The sequence below is a fragment of the Colias eurytheme genome, chromosome 3 (assembly GCF_061535395.1).
Source record: "Colias eurytheme isolate Ceu_HAF_F1 chromosome 3, ilColEury1 Martin Lab GWU primary, whole genome shotgun sequence".
Taxonomy (NCBI): Eukaryota; Metazoa; Arthropoda; class Insecta; order Lepidoptera; family Pieridae; genus Colias; species Colias eurytheme.
In genome coordinates, this window is record NC_142982.1 from 9628524 (window position 1) to 9647623 (window position 19100).

At 31.6% G+C, this 19100-nt stretch overlaps 2 protein-coding genes across 2 annotated transcripts; one reads left to right on the top strand and one right to left on the bottom strand.

Moving 5' to 3' along the window:
• Nucleotides 1–488: 488 nt before the first annotated feature.
• LOC149909898 (circadian clock-controlled protein daywake-like) lies at nt 489–3042 on the top strand. The gene is made up of 6 exons (XM_090120205.1): nt 489–567; nt 709–798; nt 1171–1318; nt 1666–1799; nt 2272–2424; nt 2894–3042. The coding sequence occupies exons 1-6, from the start codon at nt 495–497 to the stop codon at nt 3040–3042; spliced, it is 747 nt and encodes a 248-aa protein (XP_089976331.1). The 5' UTR covers nt 489–494.
• A 2163-nt stretch (nt 3043–5205) lies between these two features.
• On the bottom strand, nt 5206–18374 carry LOC149909899 (protein takeout-like). Its single transcript, XM_090120033.1, has 5 exons — nt 18005–18374; nt 8847–9087; nt 7507–7640; nt 5951–6100; nt 5206–5444 (listed from the first exon to the last, which is right to left on the bottom strand). The coding sequence occupies exons 1-5, from the start codon at nt 18108–18110 to the stop codon at nt 5293–5295; spliced, it is 783 nt and encodes a 260-aa protein (XP_089976159.1). The 5' UTR covers nt 18111–18374; the 3' UTR covers nt 5206–5292.
• Between the last annotated feature and the right edge of the window lie 726 nt (nt 18375–19100).

Genomic DNA, 19100 nt, shown 5'->3' on the forward strand with positions numbered 1-19100 from the left:
ATATCGGCATTGAGAAATTGATGACATTTTTAACGAATTTAAAATTCGATTTATTATACCACTTATCTCTACTTTGTAACATTTTATAAAGAGCACAGTCAAGGTCAGATTCTTACATCAAAAAGCTTTTTAATTATTAAGAAATTATTGCATTTAGAAATAACAAAACATTGCCTTACATATTCATGTTTTCATTTGTCCACTTACTTGTCTACTTTATCGAAGAAAATTGTCAAAATTATGAATTACCGTTACCAAAGTTTAGAGCGTATCTTCATATACGATTAAGATTTGAATGTTCGTATTCGACTTCTCAATGTTGCAATATTAATCATTGTATGTACGATTCCCCATATCAAACAAGATGTGAACGTGAGATAATATTCAATAGGTTTATCGATAATTTCTTTCAATACAATAATCACGTTTTGTTTAAAGTAATTTTAATTTCTTACTTGTAATGTTCACATTAATTAAGATACCTTAAAGTAAAGATGTGGTGTGGTTTAGGAATATGTTTATTTATTTTAGCTTCAGTTTCGTGTGATGAAAAGAGCTATGTTAATTGTAAGTTCAATTTTTTATAAGATATTTTAAATTAAATATGTTTAATCGTCATTCAGTAGTTATTCAAATAAGGAGAAATATGTTTTTTTTTGTATGTCTGAGGAAAAGGTTTTATAGTTCATTTTTAAACTTTATTTTTAGTCGGTGGATTTATTTGTCCAAAAGAAGAAAAAGCCTTAGGACGATGTCTTCGAGATGCATTGAATAAATATATTCCACAGCTTGCCTCAGGTCAGTAATTACAAACTAACCATACGTATAAATTTATGCCAACATTATATTTGAACAAGGCTATTTCAAATACTTCTTCAATTTGAGATATGCATATCACGTATTTCACAAAATCTTACAAAACATATCCTAATTAAAATTAAAATAAAACTGACTAAAATTTGCATCCACCAACCAGCCAGTAATTTGTATTTCTAAAGATTAAGATACATATATGTATTTCTTGTCTTTGTCATCACTTTTTTTTTGCTTTAAGCAAGCAATTACATTAATGTATTGGAATTTCCCCTTTGTAAAGTCTAACTTTATCTCTCACTATATAGCTATTTAACTATTTAAACTCTAATTCTCTCCCTCTCTCTCTCTTACCAGGAATACCCAAATACAAAATACCACCATGCGAGCCGCTGATAATAAAAACGCTCTCCGTGAAGCAGCACAATGGACCCATTTCTATAAGGTCATCATTTAGAGATGTATCTGTGAGGGGCCCTTCTACTATGCGTTTGACGGATGTTGAGTAAGTTTGAGACAGCTTCTATTTTTCCACAATCTTGCGAATAAAGTCAAATTTAGTTTTTAGATTAAAAATTAATCTTACCATTAGAAGAGATAGGTTAATTTTTTATCTGGGATTAACCGGGGCGAATCTATGGCAGTTAGGTAACATGAGATATATTTGCGGGGTAATTTAACGACAGTAAAAACAAAGTTTGAAACTGAATTGTTGTCATAATATTAGGTAGTCTTTCAAGTACTAAATACTTACATTCTGTTCCATTTACCAAATGGGAAAGGTTCGATACATTTAAAAGTTTCTTAATTTTTTCGCATTATGTCCTTAAAGTCTCCTCAATTTGTTTCCAGGGTACATTCCAAAAAACATGAAATAGTGGCTAAACTACACATACCTGAATTGAGAATGAAAGGTCATTATGATCTTAAGGGACACTTACTTATGTTACCAGTCGAAGGAGATGGTGAATTTACTTCTAAATATCGTAAGTACATAGTATATTATTTATTATACATTGATAACTACGCATAAATAGGTATATAAGTATCTAAATACTGCAGGCCACAGCTAAAAATACCGAGCAATTAAAGTTACAAATTACTCCTATTGTATTGTATTGCATATTACTCTTATTGCATAAGTAAGTATTACACAAATGGTTATATACGAGGCTTCTCCAAATTTATTATGTAAACCGATATCAAAGCAAAAGGGTAGAATCTCAATATGGACTTTTTCGGCCTCTACTTGTTGAATAAAGAAGATTAAATGTCATAGTAATTTTTTTTCTTCTAGAAGAACTTTTATGTCGAACCATATAGGTACCACATGTTCGGACAGCAGTTTCTACGGTGTAGAGCCAAAAGTTATTATCATTATGATGATATTCTAAAGTTTAATTGAATTTAAAACTAAAATTTTATGTTTCCCTTACCCTTACCCTGCCTTATTTTCAGGTGATATCAATGCAACCGTCACAATTCATTTGGCAAGAAACAAAACGTCCAACGGACCTGACACTTTGTTATGTAAGGATCTGAAAGTGAAATTCCATGTAGCTCATGCATCTATGAATATGGAGCATCTGTTCGGAGGTGATAGTGAATTGGGTATGTTCGATTTTTTTTAATTACCTGTGCTATAGGTAGTGCCTATGCCCCTAGTTGGGTATACAGGGTGTAATCGTTAAGTATGCACAGTCGATTATTCCGAAACTATTGCAGGTATCAAAAAACTTTAAACTGATATCGAAAGTAATTTACCTAGTGAGTAAACGACAATAATACCTTTTCAAAACGAGATATCTACGATATCTACGAACCCGGTATATAATTTTGCCATATCGCATATTTCATAGTTTACTAATTACTATAATGCAATTGGCTTTTTAAGTACCAGTAAAAATATGCCCCTTTTTGATGAGACTAATCTCTTCTGCTGATCGATACGCTTTAATTGTTATTTTCATTGATAATAATTCATTAGTATATGCTTTCTCTTGTGGGCATATCTTGAAGTTAGTTGTGAACTTATGAATAAATCCATATCTATGATTAAATGGTTTTTTGATGGTTTTAGGAGCCGCCATGAATAAGTTCTTGAACGAGAACTGGGATAAATTGTCTGAAGAACTTCAAGAGCCAATAGAAGAGGCTTTGAGGGAATTCCTGAAACCATTAGCTGAGCATGCGTTTGCTGCACTTAATGCAGATGATATATTATTTTAAAAATAATTATTTTACTAACCTATTTATTATTTAAACGTACTTTATAATTTATGAGATTGCATAAATAAAATATCCCACAAAATAAAACAATTGTGTTTATTTTTGTTTAAAATTTTTTGATATCTATAGTCTTTCTTTCTACATTTTATACTTATGCCTTTTTAACAGAACTTTATTCTCCATTTCTGTATACCAATATCATAATGCAAAATAGTGTTTGTCTATTTCCTGTGATTGGATGATTTGAACAAAACTTGGAATAAATAATAAACATAGGATAGGTTTTATCCCGGAAATCCCACGGGAACGGGAACAATGCTGGTTTTTCTTTGACTGCACGGGCGATGCCGCGGGTGGAAAGTTAGTAATAATAATAAATATAGTTGAAGACCCAAAATCAAACAAAGGTACCTTTTTTTGAAAAGTCTTAAAGGTCGACAAATAAATGTATGCTTTTACATTTCATAGAGTACACGTAGTAAATCCAAATAAACATTAGCCTATAAATCCTAAAACATTACGGAGACATTATCAAATCTCATTAAAGCTTCATAAATGCGTAACTTTACAGCCATTGCTCCATAGTTAGTAAAATTACGTCAAATTACGTTGTTATTGCGATTGTAACTAGAACTGATGGAAGGTTTCGTCAGTTGAATTAGTTGTATCCAATCTAGTGAACATCTATGAAAGTATGTTAATTATGGTTTATCATTTACTCGTAATAAAGATTGGTAAAGAGTTGTGATACCCAGAATAGTTATAGTTGACCGTAATAGTTATAGTTGACAGTAATTGATTTCATTAAAAGCTCGATTTTTTCCGGAACAGTGGACTGATAAGTTCTTAATATTTTTTCCAAATAAAATACATAGTAATATTATACTACGTATTTTATTTGGAAAAAATATTAAGAACTTATCAGTCCACTGTTCCGGAAAAAATCGAGCTTTTAATGAAATCAATTACTGATTATTCTATACCTTATTCAATAAATAATTTTTTTTTATTCTTATTCCGAGTGAAGCAAGACAAATAAAATAAAATACAAAATGTTGGTAAAATACTTTTATTATTTAACATATTCACACTATCACTTACATGCTATTCAGATCGGTCGCAAAGTCGCACATTTACAATGTCTTAAAACTAATTACAACTAAATAAATAAAGCTTTTAATCCAATTAATATATTCTAATTTGTCCCGTATCTTGAGACACTTATGACCTTTTTGATGAAAATTTATAAGTTTGTATCTTATATATATTTGTTTCGTAAAACAAATATGAAGAAACATTGAAGTATAAGAACTATTTACAAATACACAATACTTGTATGAAACATTTGTTAAGCTTACATTAGAACTTATGAATAAATGCTAAAACACTGTTTTACAATGTCTCACTTTTATGTTATAGTCAAGGTTTATTCGACTGATGAACGTTAAAAAATTTCTTTTATATTCACTACAATGCCCGCTCAAAAAAGTTCTCTTAGAAAATGTATGACTATTGAATATTTATGGTGAATAAATCGCGTTTAAAATCCGCTAAAATCGCGCGTAATACTCGCCTAAAATCAAACTATTAAAAGGGTAATATGTTAATAGTATATTCAATATTTTCACATCTTCAATTAATGGAATTTATACTTGTATGATAGAGTGAGACAAATTGTACTTCAGACTTCCAAATTTTATAAGACAATTTCATACGAAAACTCTCATTCTTTCTACAATCATAAAAGTCTGTTTGAAACAGAAATTTCCGCCAAACAAATCCTACATTAAATCACAAATCCAATCAACACTGAACACAAAGAAATATCGAAACACACAAAAAAATACCGCATGTTTTACAATGTTATTTTAAATAAAAAGGTATAGATAGGTTACCAACACGAAATTCGATCTTCAAAAACGGCACCAATAATTTGCACCAATAATATGCGAGGATGTGTAGAGAGTGTTTGTAAATAACCAATAGTACCGCTTCAAACTTTAAACTAAATGAAGAGATATGATTGGTTCTTAACAAACACATTCCTCACTACACATCCTCGTACATTATTGGTGCAAAAGCAACCTTCGCACACACGATACGTCAAAGTGAGATGGTATGATTAAACTATCGTGAGCGAAAAAAAGACAACTCATGTAATTAGCCACATTTCGACGATAACCATCTTACATATTTTTACTTACAACACCATTGACATTTTAGGACAAAGAGCTAGAACAACTAAAATAATCAAGGTTTAAGCCAGAGATCGACAGGAATCTTCTCAAACGCGGCGTTAAGGAACACTTTGAAATGTTTAGCGATGGCCGCCGCAGCTGCGGGACGCATCTCGTCTATGATCTCTGCTGCGTTGTTGTTTAAGAACTGGTTCATTGCTTCACCTGGAATGGGCTTTCATATATGTCTAATACCTATCTTTTGTATTTTTAGGGCCTCGAACTTGAAATAGGCAATGTCTGTTTTGTAGGTCATTTATTAAGATTTTGGACTTCAATAAAAAAGTCCAGTACTGGGAAATAAGAAATTTGGTCGAAATTTATATTGATGAGCCAAAATGAAATCGATTTGTTAAGTTAACTACACATTTTCCGTTTCAGCAATATAGAAGATATTCAATTTAAAAATTTATCAAGGAAAATATAGCTAGGAAACTGGTATGCCCAAAAAGTAAGAAATTCGACATACTTAACTAGCGTGGTGCCCCTGATTAATGGGAGCTACTATGTGCCGATGGTCTATTCCTAAAATGTCTTATTTTTATGTCTGCCTTTTGTCTAATCATTTCTTTATTCTAACATATAATAACCAATCCGGAAAATGGATCTTCTATTTGCAATTTGAACTAGGTAACTTTTTTTATAAATATAAAAATACTAAAAGATCATACCAATAACGCTGCCATGGTTAACCGTGTCCCTCACTTTGAACCTTGAGCCTCGCAACTTAAAGTCCACCAACATCCTATCAGCTGTGAGGAACTTTGTGTCTTGTCGCACTGACTCCTTGCCGAAGATCTTCACAATGGCGGCCACGTCACCTATAATATTTCGTGTAATTTTTTGCTTTTAGATGTTTAAATTGGTGCAGTACATTGGGTATAAAAATGTATGGAGTTGAAGTGTCAAATATTTTTTTACCACGAGTAGGCACTTATGACGTGTGTGAATGTTTGCTGAAATGATCGCTGTTTTTGTCTTTAATATATTCAATGCCCAATGGTCTGACCTCAACATTTCCTACATATATTTGGAAATACGCACTTATAACTTTTTTATGCCATTAAGCAAGTAAAGTGGCAGTATATGGTCGGTATATTATAGGTATTTCATCATTAAATTATATCCTAAGCATCAGAATTAACAATGAAGTTTTAAAAATATGTATGCTGAGCAAAGCAAATCATATTAATTAAATAACAAACAGTTTGCAGACTAAAACAACGAAAGCGATATTTTTATACGTTTCCATAATTCAGGAACGTAGAACTTACCTAAATTTACTTGGGATGGAAAACTTCAGTCTTTCTTAGTTTCAGGAAAACAGACCAAAATTATAAAAGCAGTTTTACCGAAATAAAAAAAAAAATATTAAAAAAGTAAAATATTTTCGTTGTAAAATAATTTTCGTGAAATCAAGATTGCTTCGAGTACCGTCAATATGTATTACATATACATATATGTATTGCCTAATGAAATTGTTCCTTATTTCCGTATTAATCATTTTCAAAGTAATGTACCCGGTATTAAAATATAAGCATGTTTTGAATATACTTAAAACATTAAAATTGTTGGTGAACGTAAGAAATTATTTTAGTAAATTTGTAATGTGTTCCTGAAACTCAATAGGTATAAGTAATTTAATGAATATGTCCCTTCCGCGAAATATTTGCAATTCATAATATATCGTAAGGCCATTTATAATAAAAAAAAATATTTTTGAAAGTTTTAAATACCACGTCATATGTTTTACAAGTATATACGTATAAACAATCACCGAAGTACAAGGACGACAACTATTAAAAATAAATTCATTGATTTGTAATGTTATGTCATATTATTATGTAAAAACCAATAATACCGGTAAATTAATAAAAACAATATTGGTAAAGAGAAAAATAAACTTTTCTATTGCAACGAATACATGTTCAACTGCAGTACAATACAATGCTGACGACTAGTATTTACTAGAATTAGCAAGACCTACATTACATTCTTTTAATTAAAATCTATCCATTTCTAAAGCAGCTAAACCACAAGGTTATGTTATGAAAGTCTCATATCTATTATGACATACAGTACATATACATACTATACGAAGAAAAATCAACCTATCACTGCACAATGCACATACAGAAATAACCTCGAACCTTGTACGTAAAATGACAGACAGACAGTACCTATACGTAGAAACAATATTATATACTTTATAAAAACTGATACTAACTGAAAGAAGCCCAGAAGTCTCCCTGTGATCTGACCGGGAACAACAGCACTTGTCCGCTCACTTCGTAGCGACCGGTCACCTCGATGCGCGGGAGCACTAGACCCATGTCTATGCGTAATTTTTTCAGGTCCGATCTGAAATGTATGTAGTAATAAATGTAGTTAAAACCAAAAAAATATAATCGTGAAATTATTGCATTGTCACCAATCCTTATTACGTGTACAAAGTTTGAATTAAATCAGTCCGTTTAAAGTGGATTAAAATCGTAGGTATATAAAGGAGTCGTTTATATACAAGCATGCAAACATTCAAGTTAATAATTGAAATCTATATCAATAAAAATAATGCTAAACAAACAGACACAGTAAGTTTTGTTTAAGTAAAAAGGTAAAAACATATCTGTATGTTATTTGTCTCTGTATCCATTGTGTTGTTTTCAAGTGTGAGCAAATATAGGTATACTTAGATGAATATTTTTCGCATTTTTTTAAATTGGTTTTAAATATGAATCTACTTGCGTTTTGGATAGACGGTGTTAATTAAGCTAACAAAATCATAAATTAAATTATAACTTCTATTATAGATAAGAATGATTTTATTTAATTTATAGACATTTGTTGTAATCGTTATTGGATATACATCCGTTAATTAATAAGAGAAAAAATATTATATGTACTTGGCTTTATCACAAAAAATATTTTAGTAATTTATAAATAATAATCATTATTTAATGTGCACATTTCGTGTAAAACTCAGATTTCCTTATCTAAGGTCGAAAATAATGATCTTTGAATAGAATAAGTAACGTAATTTTGAAACTAAATTATCGTCTCCTTTTTAGTCTTGACATACTTTTGGTAATTGTGAATAGACAGATTATAATATTCCACACGCATGCCCATTGTGTGATGTTTGCTTGCAACTTTACGGTGTTGTAAGATGTCATTCTGCTGATTACTATTGCCAAGTATACTGTCATTTAATGCAAATTATGATATTAGTTGGTATTTTCCATAGTTCTTAAAGTAATGGGATCTATGAGAACCCTTATCGTGGGATAATCAAAAGATCGGCATAATATAAAATGGAAGGATATGAAAACTAAAAGATACGATTTTTCTTTACCAATCTGCACACTTTCCCTCCTCCTATCGACAATCCTCTATTCCTATTTCCTATCCTATTTTATCCTCTTTTTCTCCTGTTAAAAAACCTGACCTAACATAGCTCTGTAAGCGCTTCTGAGCGAATTTTAACCATCACCCCGTTATTTTAGAAACACTTAATAATAAAGGCAAATTCTTAATTAATAAAGGCGAAAACAAGGAAGCAAGCAATACCTGATCTTGGTAACCGTATAGTTACTAGGCCCAACCACGGTGATGTTATTGAAGGCGGCTGTCACTCGCACAGGGCCTGCAGAGTTCTCCATAACCAGTCGGTCTATGAGCAGAGGTTCTACGGGAGGTACAGCCAAGTCTGTTAGACCACGGGCCAAGTAGGGGCGGAGGTGGTTGAAGGATCTCTTGATACATGTGTCCAGCTCTGGGTCGTTTCTGTTGCATGGCAGGAGGTATTCCGCTGGAAATGAATGAAGGGAGAATTTATTTAGTTTGTTATTGAGAAGGCTTTTTGGTTGAAGGTTGAATACAGTACTATGGTCTTTGTAATGCAACTTTAGAACAGTTGGCTATTTGTGAAGATGGATGGGTATCAGCAATTCTTTTGGATATGTCCTAAAGGATATTATAATCTCTAACAGAAAACACATAGGTACGTGGTATGAATGTGGTAAAAGTTTTAAGCAATGGAAAAATAAACAATTCGCATTAAATCCATTCTTTATTTTTGTAACTATTAAGTCACTTTAGCTTTCCCAACATTTGCAATTACGATCTTTAAAGCATAAATGTTAAGTATTAAATAATTTTCATAAACCTAGCAAATCCTTTGCGCAGGCGTTATGTAACGACGTGATAGTGCGGTCAGTAAGGCAAGGTGATCCAGCGAGCGATGACCTACAGCAGTACGAAAGTAGAGATAATAATGGAAATTTTGAATTATCTTTCATAATTGGTGTGTCGTGTTAAGAAAGATCAGCTTGACAGTTTTCGTTGCTTTTGATGAATAACGACCTTGTAAATGAAAGACAGGTCTCATAGGGGGGGGGTGTTCCTGCAGTGGAAACGTATACCTATGGGCTAATGACGATGATGAAATGAAAAAGGTGGTTGCAATGAAGAATTTCGTATAAGAGCCCACATATGAAAAAGTCGTGCTTTACCTCAAGAATTACTAATTAAGCACTGGTTTCCATTTATATTTTAACTAGCCTGTGTTATTAATGTATAAAAACTTAAACCATTTACATGTAAAAAACAAAACAAAATAAAATATGTATGTTAGGAGGATGCGTTTTTATAAAATTATCAACTGAGTGTCAATCTAAAAAAGTATTCAAACATAGAGTAATAATCGGATAAAATACAAAGAAATATGTTAATTTGCCATAAAAATAGCGAAAACAATCTATCGGAGCATTTATAATTAGCAAGCAAATAAAGTTTCATAAAATTTAAAGACAATAATTTATTGGCATTATTATTCTCCTTAAAAGTTCCGAATAATAATGTTCGACCATGGCCTTTACGTAATTAAATAGCACATATATTTGCCATTTAATCTCAGGGTTGATAAATTGTGCTCATCTGAGGTCACTGCCAATAATGAGTCAGTAATGCGCGACCCTAAAAAGTTAAACGCTTCGCGAATACTTAATTATTTTAATAAAAAATTCAGCCCGTTTATTATAAAGCTTTTCTATTATTACAAAATATCATAACACTATATAAAAATAAAACAAAAACATAAAATATGCCAAAATGGTCCCCTTGCATGAGTTGCAAACGAAGTTTCACCTACCTACGCTAGTTTTCGTATAAATTAGCTCTGAATTCTATAATTCTGATTTTTTCAATGCTTGGACTTATCCGTCCAATAAAGTATCACTCGATAATATTAAAATGTCACGTAAACTGTCAAATACGGACAATTAGAATACGTTTTTAAAATGGTAGTTTTATACATTATTCGACGAATAAGTTATAACCAAGGATTGAAAAATCAGCCCTTAGTATACAAGAGTAAACAAAACTCTTATACGGTTCATAAATTTTTGTCCTCTAGTGCTCTCATTTGGACCGAAAATTGCAAAATCGTCATTAGTTCAGCTATAACCGAAATAGAGCTATAACTTGAACTTGAACGGTTACGGTTACACAAGGTCGCTTACACAGGTTATGTAACCATTGACAACCCATAAACCTACTTTTGCGGATTTAAATGCGCCGAATACTTTTGGTGTGTTTATTTAAATTAACGTGTTTTGTACTATTTGGGGGAAGGTGTGTCATTAATTATAAATTAGTTATTGTTTTAATTTCCATATTCTGACGTAAAGGTGCCTGTATGTTTACTTTATGACTGAATAAGCGTTAGGCATAAAGAACATTTGCTAGTTAAATATAGGACTATTTCGTCTATTTATAAAGAAGTTCATAATCTATACTATAATATTATAAAGCTGAAGAGTTTGTTTGTTTGTTGAACGCGATAATCTCGGGAACTACTGATCCGATTTGAAAAACTCTTTCAGTGTTAGATAGCCCATTTATCGAGGAAGGTTATAGGCCATATATCATTACCCTAAGACCATCAGGAGAGGAGCTATGCGTGTGAAACCGCGGGACACAGCTAGTATATAATAGAACTTCTTGCTTCGGAATGAAACGATGAATAAGATAGTTCGAAAAATTACTCTTTCGTGATCTATTTACTCTACATTTGAATAAATAAATCAGCATAAAAGCAACGTCTTATTAAAATATTTTTGTTATAAATATTACCTACAAAACATCGTAATAAAATTTGTAACATTATGTAAATCAGTTAACATTCACGCTAAATGGATACCATCTAAACATTGTGACACACTATTGTTATACCTTTGTTGTATTTTATGGACGCAAGAATGATTCATTTGTCAAGAAAAACCCGCTAATTATTTTCGTTACAAATATATTACGTAGATGGTCATTATAACTAATTTTCCGCGCGTAGCTTTGCCAGTTTTGTAAAATATTAAAAAAAATCTATACTAAATTTTTCTTCAAGAACAACTCTATCTATTAAAAAAAATCCGTTACGTAGTTTTAAAGATATATACTCGTATCATTTAAGCATATACTCGTATAAGGACGGACAGACAGTGGCAGTGACTTTGTTTTATATTATGTAGTGATAATAAATATTAGAATAAATAAAATAGATAATTAAGTTCCTCATTTTTGTTTGGGTTTAAAATACGAGCGTATTTTAATTCGTTTGAATTAAAATGGAATGACTGCGACACAATCATTACAAGGTTTCTTAATCGTGACTTGCATATTTTGAGTCTTTCTATTTTTATAAGGACACACATTTTTTGGTATACATATGTGGATATCTAGATAATATGTCGTATTAAAATATGTAAATTGACTATATATTTTTAAATGTTAAATTTATGTAGTTTAATATTAATATATTATATTTTGTATTGAGAAATTTCATTAGTTATTATTTATAGCACACAGAAGAAAATAAATATGAAGCTAGTTCCCGTGTAAAAATATTCGTTTAAAATGACCACGAAAAAGTAAGACCTCGAAACCTGAATGACCAGGCACTGCGTGATGTCAAGTAATTGTGAACGTTATCATTTTCTAAAATGAATCCTATAGTTGCATCGTTTTAACTTTTACCGCTCCCGAGAAAAGCTTTTTGGGTTTTTTCGGGTCGTATCATCATAAAAGTGAATGTGGTCGTATATTAAATCAAGACACACCCTCACCTATAACAGAGACTAAATAAATCAAATAATAAAATTATTATGAAAACTGTCACTGCCCTTGATTAATTTATAGATATCGAGCTTCAAAAATATCTTTAATTTGCATAATGTAATTTCAGACGTTGACTGGACTTAGCGTGGAAGACATTATGAGATACTGTGATTATAAATACAAGTTGCGAATGACTCATTGCATTACATAGATACAGAGTGGCGTAAACTAATTACTTACCTATTTATAATCGATAGCCATCCACACTGCATAGTAATGTGTTTGAGCGCAAACAGAATAAAGCAAAATGCATTATGTTCGCAAACAAAATAAAAGCAATGATAAGGCTCGTGTTTTGGTTTGTTCTCATAATATAGGTAGTATGTATATTATAGTGAAGTCCCATGTCCCCTAGTGGGGTAAGGGTCAGATGCATTATAGGAAATTCTTTAGGGACAAGTAGGTGATCAGCCTTCTGTGTCCTACCAGACCGTGACATTTTTTTTCCTTCGTTTCCAACGGGATTCGATCCCAGGACGTAGGTATATTAGAGGTTTCTAAAACGCATCACTTACTTGAATTTTTAACCGACGTTCCCAAAGACGAAGAATCTCAATTCGGCTACGCCGTTCAGTTCAAAAACGCATTCCAATCTTTATTAATAGATACTATGAGTTTTTGTCACTAGACATACGCAAACTATAAAGAAAACAAACAAATACATACTTAAAACCGTAATTGAAGCTTATCTCATAGCAATTATTACAAGCACAAACCCAAATACGCCGTGTGCAAGCAACACTTAACGTGACGTAAATATAATTATACCGCGATATCTATCTACAATTAAATGTTACGTGCTACTAAGGAATGTTTATTTAATCTTTTAAATAAAGGTGTTTTTAATAGAGCTTTTATATCATTATTTCAACTTTAAAATTCGTTTCCCTTTTTAATTTTTGCAATTGATAATAAGTAACATGTAAGCAACTTACTTCATTAGAAGGTATATTATTAAACAATTTGGCAGTTTTTGTGAATCGATACGAAGTTATGTTAATCCAATGTGACATGTTTGTTTAATAATTTAATCATTGGAATTAATACGTTTATTCCTTTCGAATATTACCTACCTATATGATATTCGAGTCGTATTTGTCCATTCTAATTGGAAATAACATTCAGTTTATAATATATGGTTTCATTATCTATTTTAAATATAGGTTCTGATTTTGTACGTTTGTTCGTGGTAATCTTCGTAAATACTGGTACGATAATGAAAATTCTATCATACACAGAAAGCTACATTATTCAATAATAGCACAGACTAACCCCATAGAACCAATATACCAGCCCATCTAACACCCCCTTCCATAACCCAGTTTTATTCATGTCCATTTTTCTGCAATAGTCCTACATTGGCCGTGGACTGCCCAGGGCTGTATCTCTATAGTGCAGTCATGGGCAGGCTGCGGCTGGTGTCCCACAACACATTAAATTCTCTAAAGGGCCTCTGCGTGTTGGACCTGTGTCCCCACGTAAGCCTTCCAAAGGACCGGGTATCTTCCTTCTGGTGGTACCCGTGTATTATGGAGGGAGGGCACAGACTAATAATAATATACTACGTATACAAGTAATAGTGAGACGCGTAGGCTATATTTTTATAACCGGTCAACTCGACAAAAGCTAGTTAATAATAAAGAAAGTTAAGTATCCGCCATCGTTACCTATCTGCCGATGATTTAAAATTTGAAAATTTGCCTAGCCTTTCAAAAAATCGCATGAGCTGAAGTTGTTATGATCGATCGAAGAATGAAACAATATTTCAAATGCAAGCTCTTAACAGGCTCAAAAAAGTTTAAAATTCCAAGGATGCTCATGTCACTCAAGGAAACTAGAAGCAAAAGTTAAAAAATTGATTCATAGCTAGACAAAACGTTGCAGAGATCTCGATATATCACTGTGGGCGTGAGGCTACTACCAATGCGTTTCGTAAGCTGACGCAACGCGGTGTCAAGGCCTTGCCGATTGCGGTGGTCAAATTACCAGCCCGTTTGGTAACTCGATTGCCAGAAGACTGTGTATGACTTCCTCGTGGTAATGGACGGCTTTTGTGTGAACCGTAGTCTCTGTTTATGTATAGAGACTACGGAATATTAGGCTATAGAACTGTTGTATTTAATCTTTTTTCAGTTGAAAAGCACGCACAGAGGATACTGTCACTTTTTTGAACTGATAAAAAAATATGAAAACAAGCAACAACAAAAAGTCCCTATTCATCATCGAGTTTGCGTTTAAACGATTAAGATAATGATAATAAGATGATAATATGAAATTACAAGCTTAACTTAACAACAACACAAAACTTGATAACTAACTTAATAACAATGCTTTTCAGTCGCTCGCTTTTTAGGCCCTTGTTCTATAATGAAACCATAATACGACATTCAATAAGCAGAATAGAACTCGATATACCATACAATATATCCTTCACTGAAATGTTACACAAGAGTTATAATTGCAATATGATCATAGTAAAACAATGATCGGGTCAATGTCGTAGGTATATTCGATTATAGAGTGAATTTCAATGCAGCGGTCTGAATGAATCACATCACGTACAAGCCCCATTAATAGCGTCTCAAAAGGAGAAGCAAGGCTAGCAATCATCTCTTACCAAAACTAGAAGATACGGCGATATTTATTCAAGGTGTTCGGTTGGTATTGTTTCAAGCATTTAACAATCCTTGTAACGATCTTTTGTTTTATATATAGTTTTTGTTTAAAACTTCCTCATGGTTAATTTAAAGATATCTCGTTTTATTTTTAAGACTATGACACTATGTTTGTGTGGTTTATTTCGTGTAATTGGGAAGAAATATAGAAGAATATTTCAAACCTCTTCTTTGACGTGCCAATTTTACACTGTTTATACTTCGTCATTTAATGATTTAATTTCAAGGCACGTAAGAAAAAGTAAAGTGTACTTTTAGGTTCCGAAAATTAACTTCCGAATAATGAATAATTATAATGTTATTTATTATTATGTCAATTTTTAATGCTCTTCAAAGCATGGGCGAAACTGCCAAATGCATATTATACGTCCGAATGCCAATGTCATCATAATCCTTCTTATCACAAGGCTTTTAATATTCTTTCGTGTTCGTAGAAGTCTTTTGTATTACGCGCTCACAGAATCTAAAAAATACTTGACCATAATTTTTTGTCCATCTCAATACAAGGGAGAGTCAAGGAAAACGGTATATTAAAAAGCAAATGGAAACTTTGAATTAAATTTGAATTTAATGGGTTCGTTTCAAATCAAATAGGTACATGTACCTATTTGTGAATTCACAGTGTTTTCTTTGTCACACATTTCAAGTTTAAATTGTATGGAAATCTATACTTCTACAAGGTTAAGATCTAGCAGTGATATAGGGATTAGTTTCGCTTAGAATAATAATGTATATCATGTACATTTTCCTCAACAATCAGTTCTATTTAATATTTATGTACCCTATATTGTATTCATGTCACGCTTTACAAAAAAACATTTACCTATATAAAAAATATCGTTACTTATTTTTTATTCTATTTGTGTTTTATTGGAACGTATTGCAATAAACGATTTACAGATAAACATTCATACACAAAGAAACAAAATTGCACGTTCATATAAAAATACGTCTCGAGATTGCATCGCAACTTGCATAGAGCTTTCAAAATATATTTAAATCTAATTATGCAATTTTTATAACATTTCATTGAATTACTTCAAAACATTGCTTAAACAATATTAATAAGATTAAAATAGTGTATTCGGTCAACAACTTATATTTTTTTTTACTAGCAAGTAGGTACGTAGTAGACTTTGTTTTTTTTGTGTGGTGTCTCTCAATGTTAGCCAGATGTAGACTTTGTATTGGCTGTATATCACCAGATACACAAAATGCTTTGTCCATTACTTAATTTATTAAAATCTTTAACACTTGATTCATTAAAATCCTTAGCTGTTACACCGACCGATATTTACATTGTTAATCGAGTTCCAGCATATAAAGCTGTATAATCCTTTCACACATGCATAGTACATCTTGATACTTATAATTTACTCAAGTCAGGATCATCTTATTTACATTATAATTATGTGCATACGAACCTTCCGTGTGTCAGCGCAACTTGGTAAATATTCAATAAATACTTCGGTATATTATACGCACAAACACGCATTTCGTCAAGTCGAAAGTGGCCATGGCATAAATGACACATTTTATTCTATGTAAGCGTTGTTGATATTGGTATTTTAATGCTTCGATTCTTTTGTTCAAAAAGCTTTGGAAAATAAACGGATGATCTGATAATGCGGTATAATAATTATAATGATAGAATTAATCAGATTAAGGAACTTACAAAGCCTTAAACTTTTATATATAAAAAATACATACATTTTCGGACGAAAGACACTTCATATATCAAGGTTATTACTTTGTGAATAATGAAGGGAGAGAACTGTTAAAAAAATGATGTTTTTAACAGTTTTATAATCTATCCAACTATCAAATATAGCTGTATTTCACTTGAAACTCTACAAACGCATCTAGGTTTAATTTAACTTCGTTAATATTATTATCCAAATATACAAAGCTTACAGTTATTAGCATTAAGTTTATTCAAACCGATGAATACTCTCTAATTTTTAATCAATTTCAATAGATGCTGTATGGTAAAAATTGCATGCATGTTGTTTATGAAATATGCAATATACAATATCTCGCAAGATGTTTACTAACAAGTTTTATGCTGTCATATTCACTATTTCACCAAAATTTAAAGCGATTAAACTATTTAGTTCAAATTTGGCAATATTTTTATTTGAGCAATCGTTTTAATTAAGACAACATTCGATCAAGGTATTGCATTATCATCTTATCTTAAACGCAATTTTATAACATGTTAAAATATTTTTATTAAGATTTTGTAAGAAACTGCTTACTTTTGTGTAATAGTCTTATTTGGAAAGATAGGATTCATTTTCCACCGAAATCGCTGTTTGCTACTTCAACATATTATATTCGAATTATTCAATCGATGTACGGAGTATTTCTTACTCTACTACTTTTAAATACTAAAATGAGCAAACAAAATTTCAGCAAAATTCGAGCATGAATACATTTATTCCTATGAAGATTATTCATTGTAACTGTTTATATACAAAATGAATCAAATACTTGAGATACAAACATTATTGAAATAGATAGGTGGTTGTATAATAAAAATAATAAAAAGACAAAGGTCGCCTTTTCGTCACTTTTCGAAGTTGCCAAACAAACATTTCGACATTGATCGTGGAAGATCATCGAGATGAATTCTGTCAGAGTCATCTCTGTTGCAAGAAGAACCTTTTTAAGACAATGTTGTTACGGAGTATTACAGCGAAGTTTTGTAACGCACAGTTTATTTTATAAAAATTACACATTTAACACATGCAAATGTTACGATTGATGAAATATTTTACTCAAAATTGCAAATTTGGATTTTGGTAATTATAAATAACGTACCTAATTAATTCATTTAATTTATATAAAATAAACAAATAAAATAATAACGATACTCACGTAGTGTCGTTATGATTTCATCCGCCGCTTCTCCCGAATGACAGATAACCGTCAAACAAAGGATGAAAAACATTTTAACGCAACTTTCAGCCATTTTCATTTTCATTAATTTGAACCAAATCTAAAGAACTAAACTTCAAAAATGGGCAAAATCACAATTTGAACACATTCAATTTTTTTTATTCGATTCGATTTTTTATTTTTAATAATTGTATTTTGACAGTTCTTTTTTCGAATTTCCCGCGTCCGCCGTCTATTAGGTTCGATGGGCAATAAGCGCGAGTTCGGTCAGCAGGCGGACAGGCGCGCGTTTCATATTGTTTGAAGTGAAAGCGTGGATGTTGTTTTATTCGGGCGCGATTTTCGTCATCCCTCAGATGTTTCCCCACCCGTAGACCGGGTATTTACTAACACCACGTGTTTAGCCGTGCTCTGTTATTTTGTCCCTGAAACGACTGAGGGCTTAGACTCAGGGCTTGTTCTTATATGGGTAATTAAAGTTTGTTATGTCATACGCGTAACATGGGAGTTCTGCTAAGATAATATACATAATTGTGTTATTTCCATTGAGATAATATTACTATACGTATGGAGGAGACACCACGAACAAAATCTGTGCGCCATTTTTTTGCTCTAACTAAGTTTTAAAAATTATTATCTAGTTAGGTTCTTACCGATGAAAGTTATTCCTTTGCACATTTCCGTATTATTTGTATTATTTGTGCAATATCGTAACACACACGAAGGCATATTTGATGCGTTTCACTTTAAAACCATTAAAAAAAACCGCTCAACATACGTCATGTGGCGTATGTTGAGCGGAACATAAGTGATGTAGGCGGTGTCGTCTCCATATATGTATATCTCAATGGTTATTTCATGGTTTTATGAACATCGCTAAGTTTTGTTGCATTAGAGCAGTTATTAATGATGATACTCTTACATGGATATTTAGGTTGCTTTTTCTTATAGACAACGTATAGTAAAAACTGCATCAATTTTTACGAGGTATTTTTTATAATTTGCAAATACTTTCAGAGAAAATATTAAAGTTGAAAACTACTATGTTATGATGATAAAAGAATGGAATAAATTG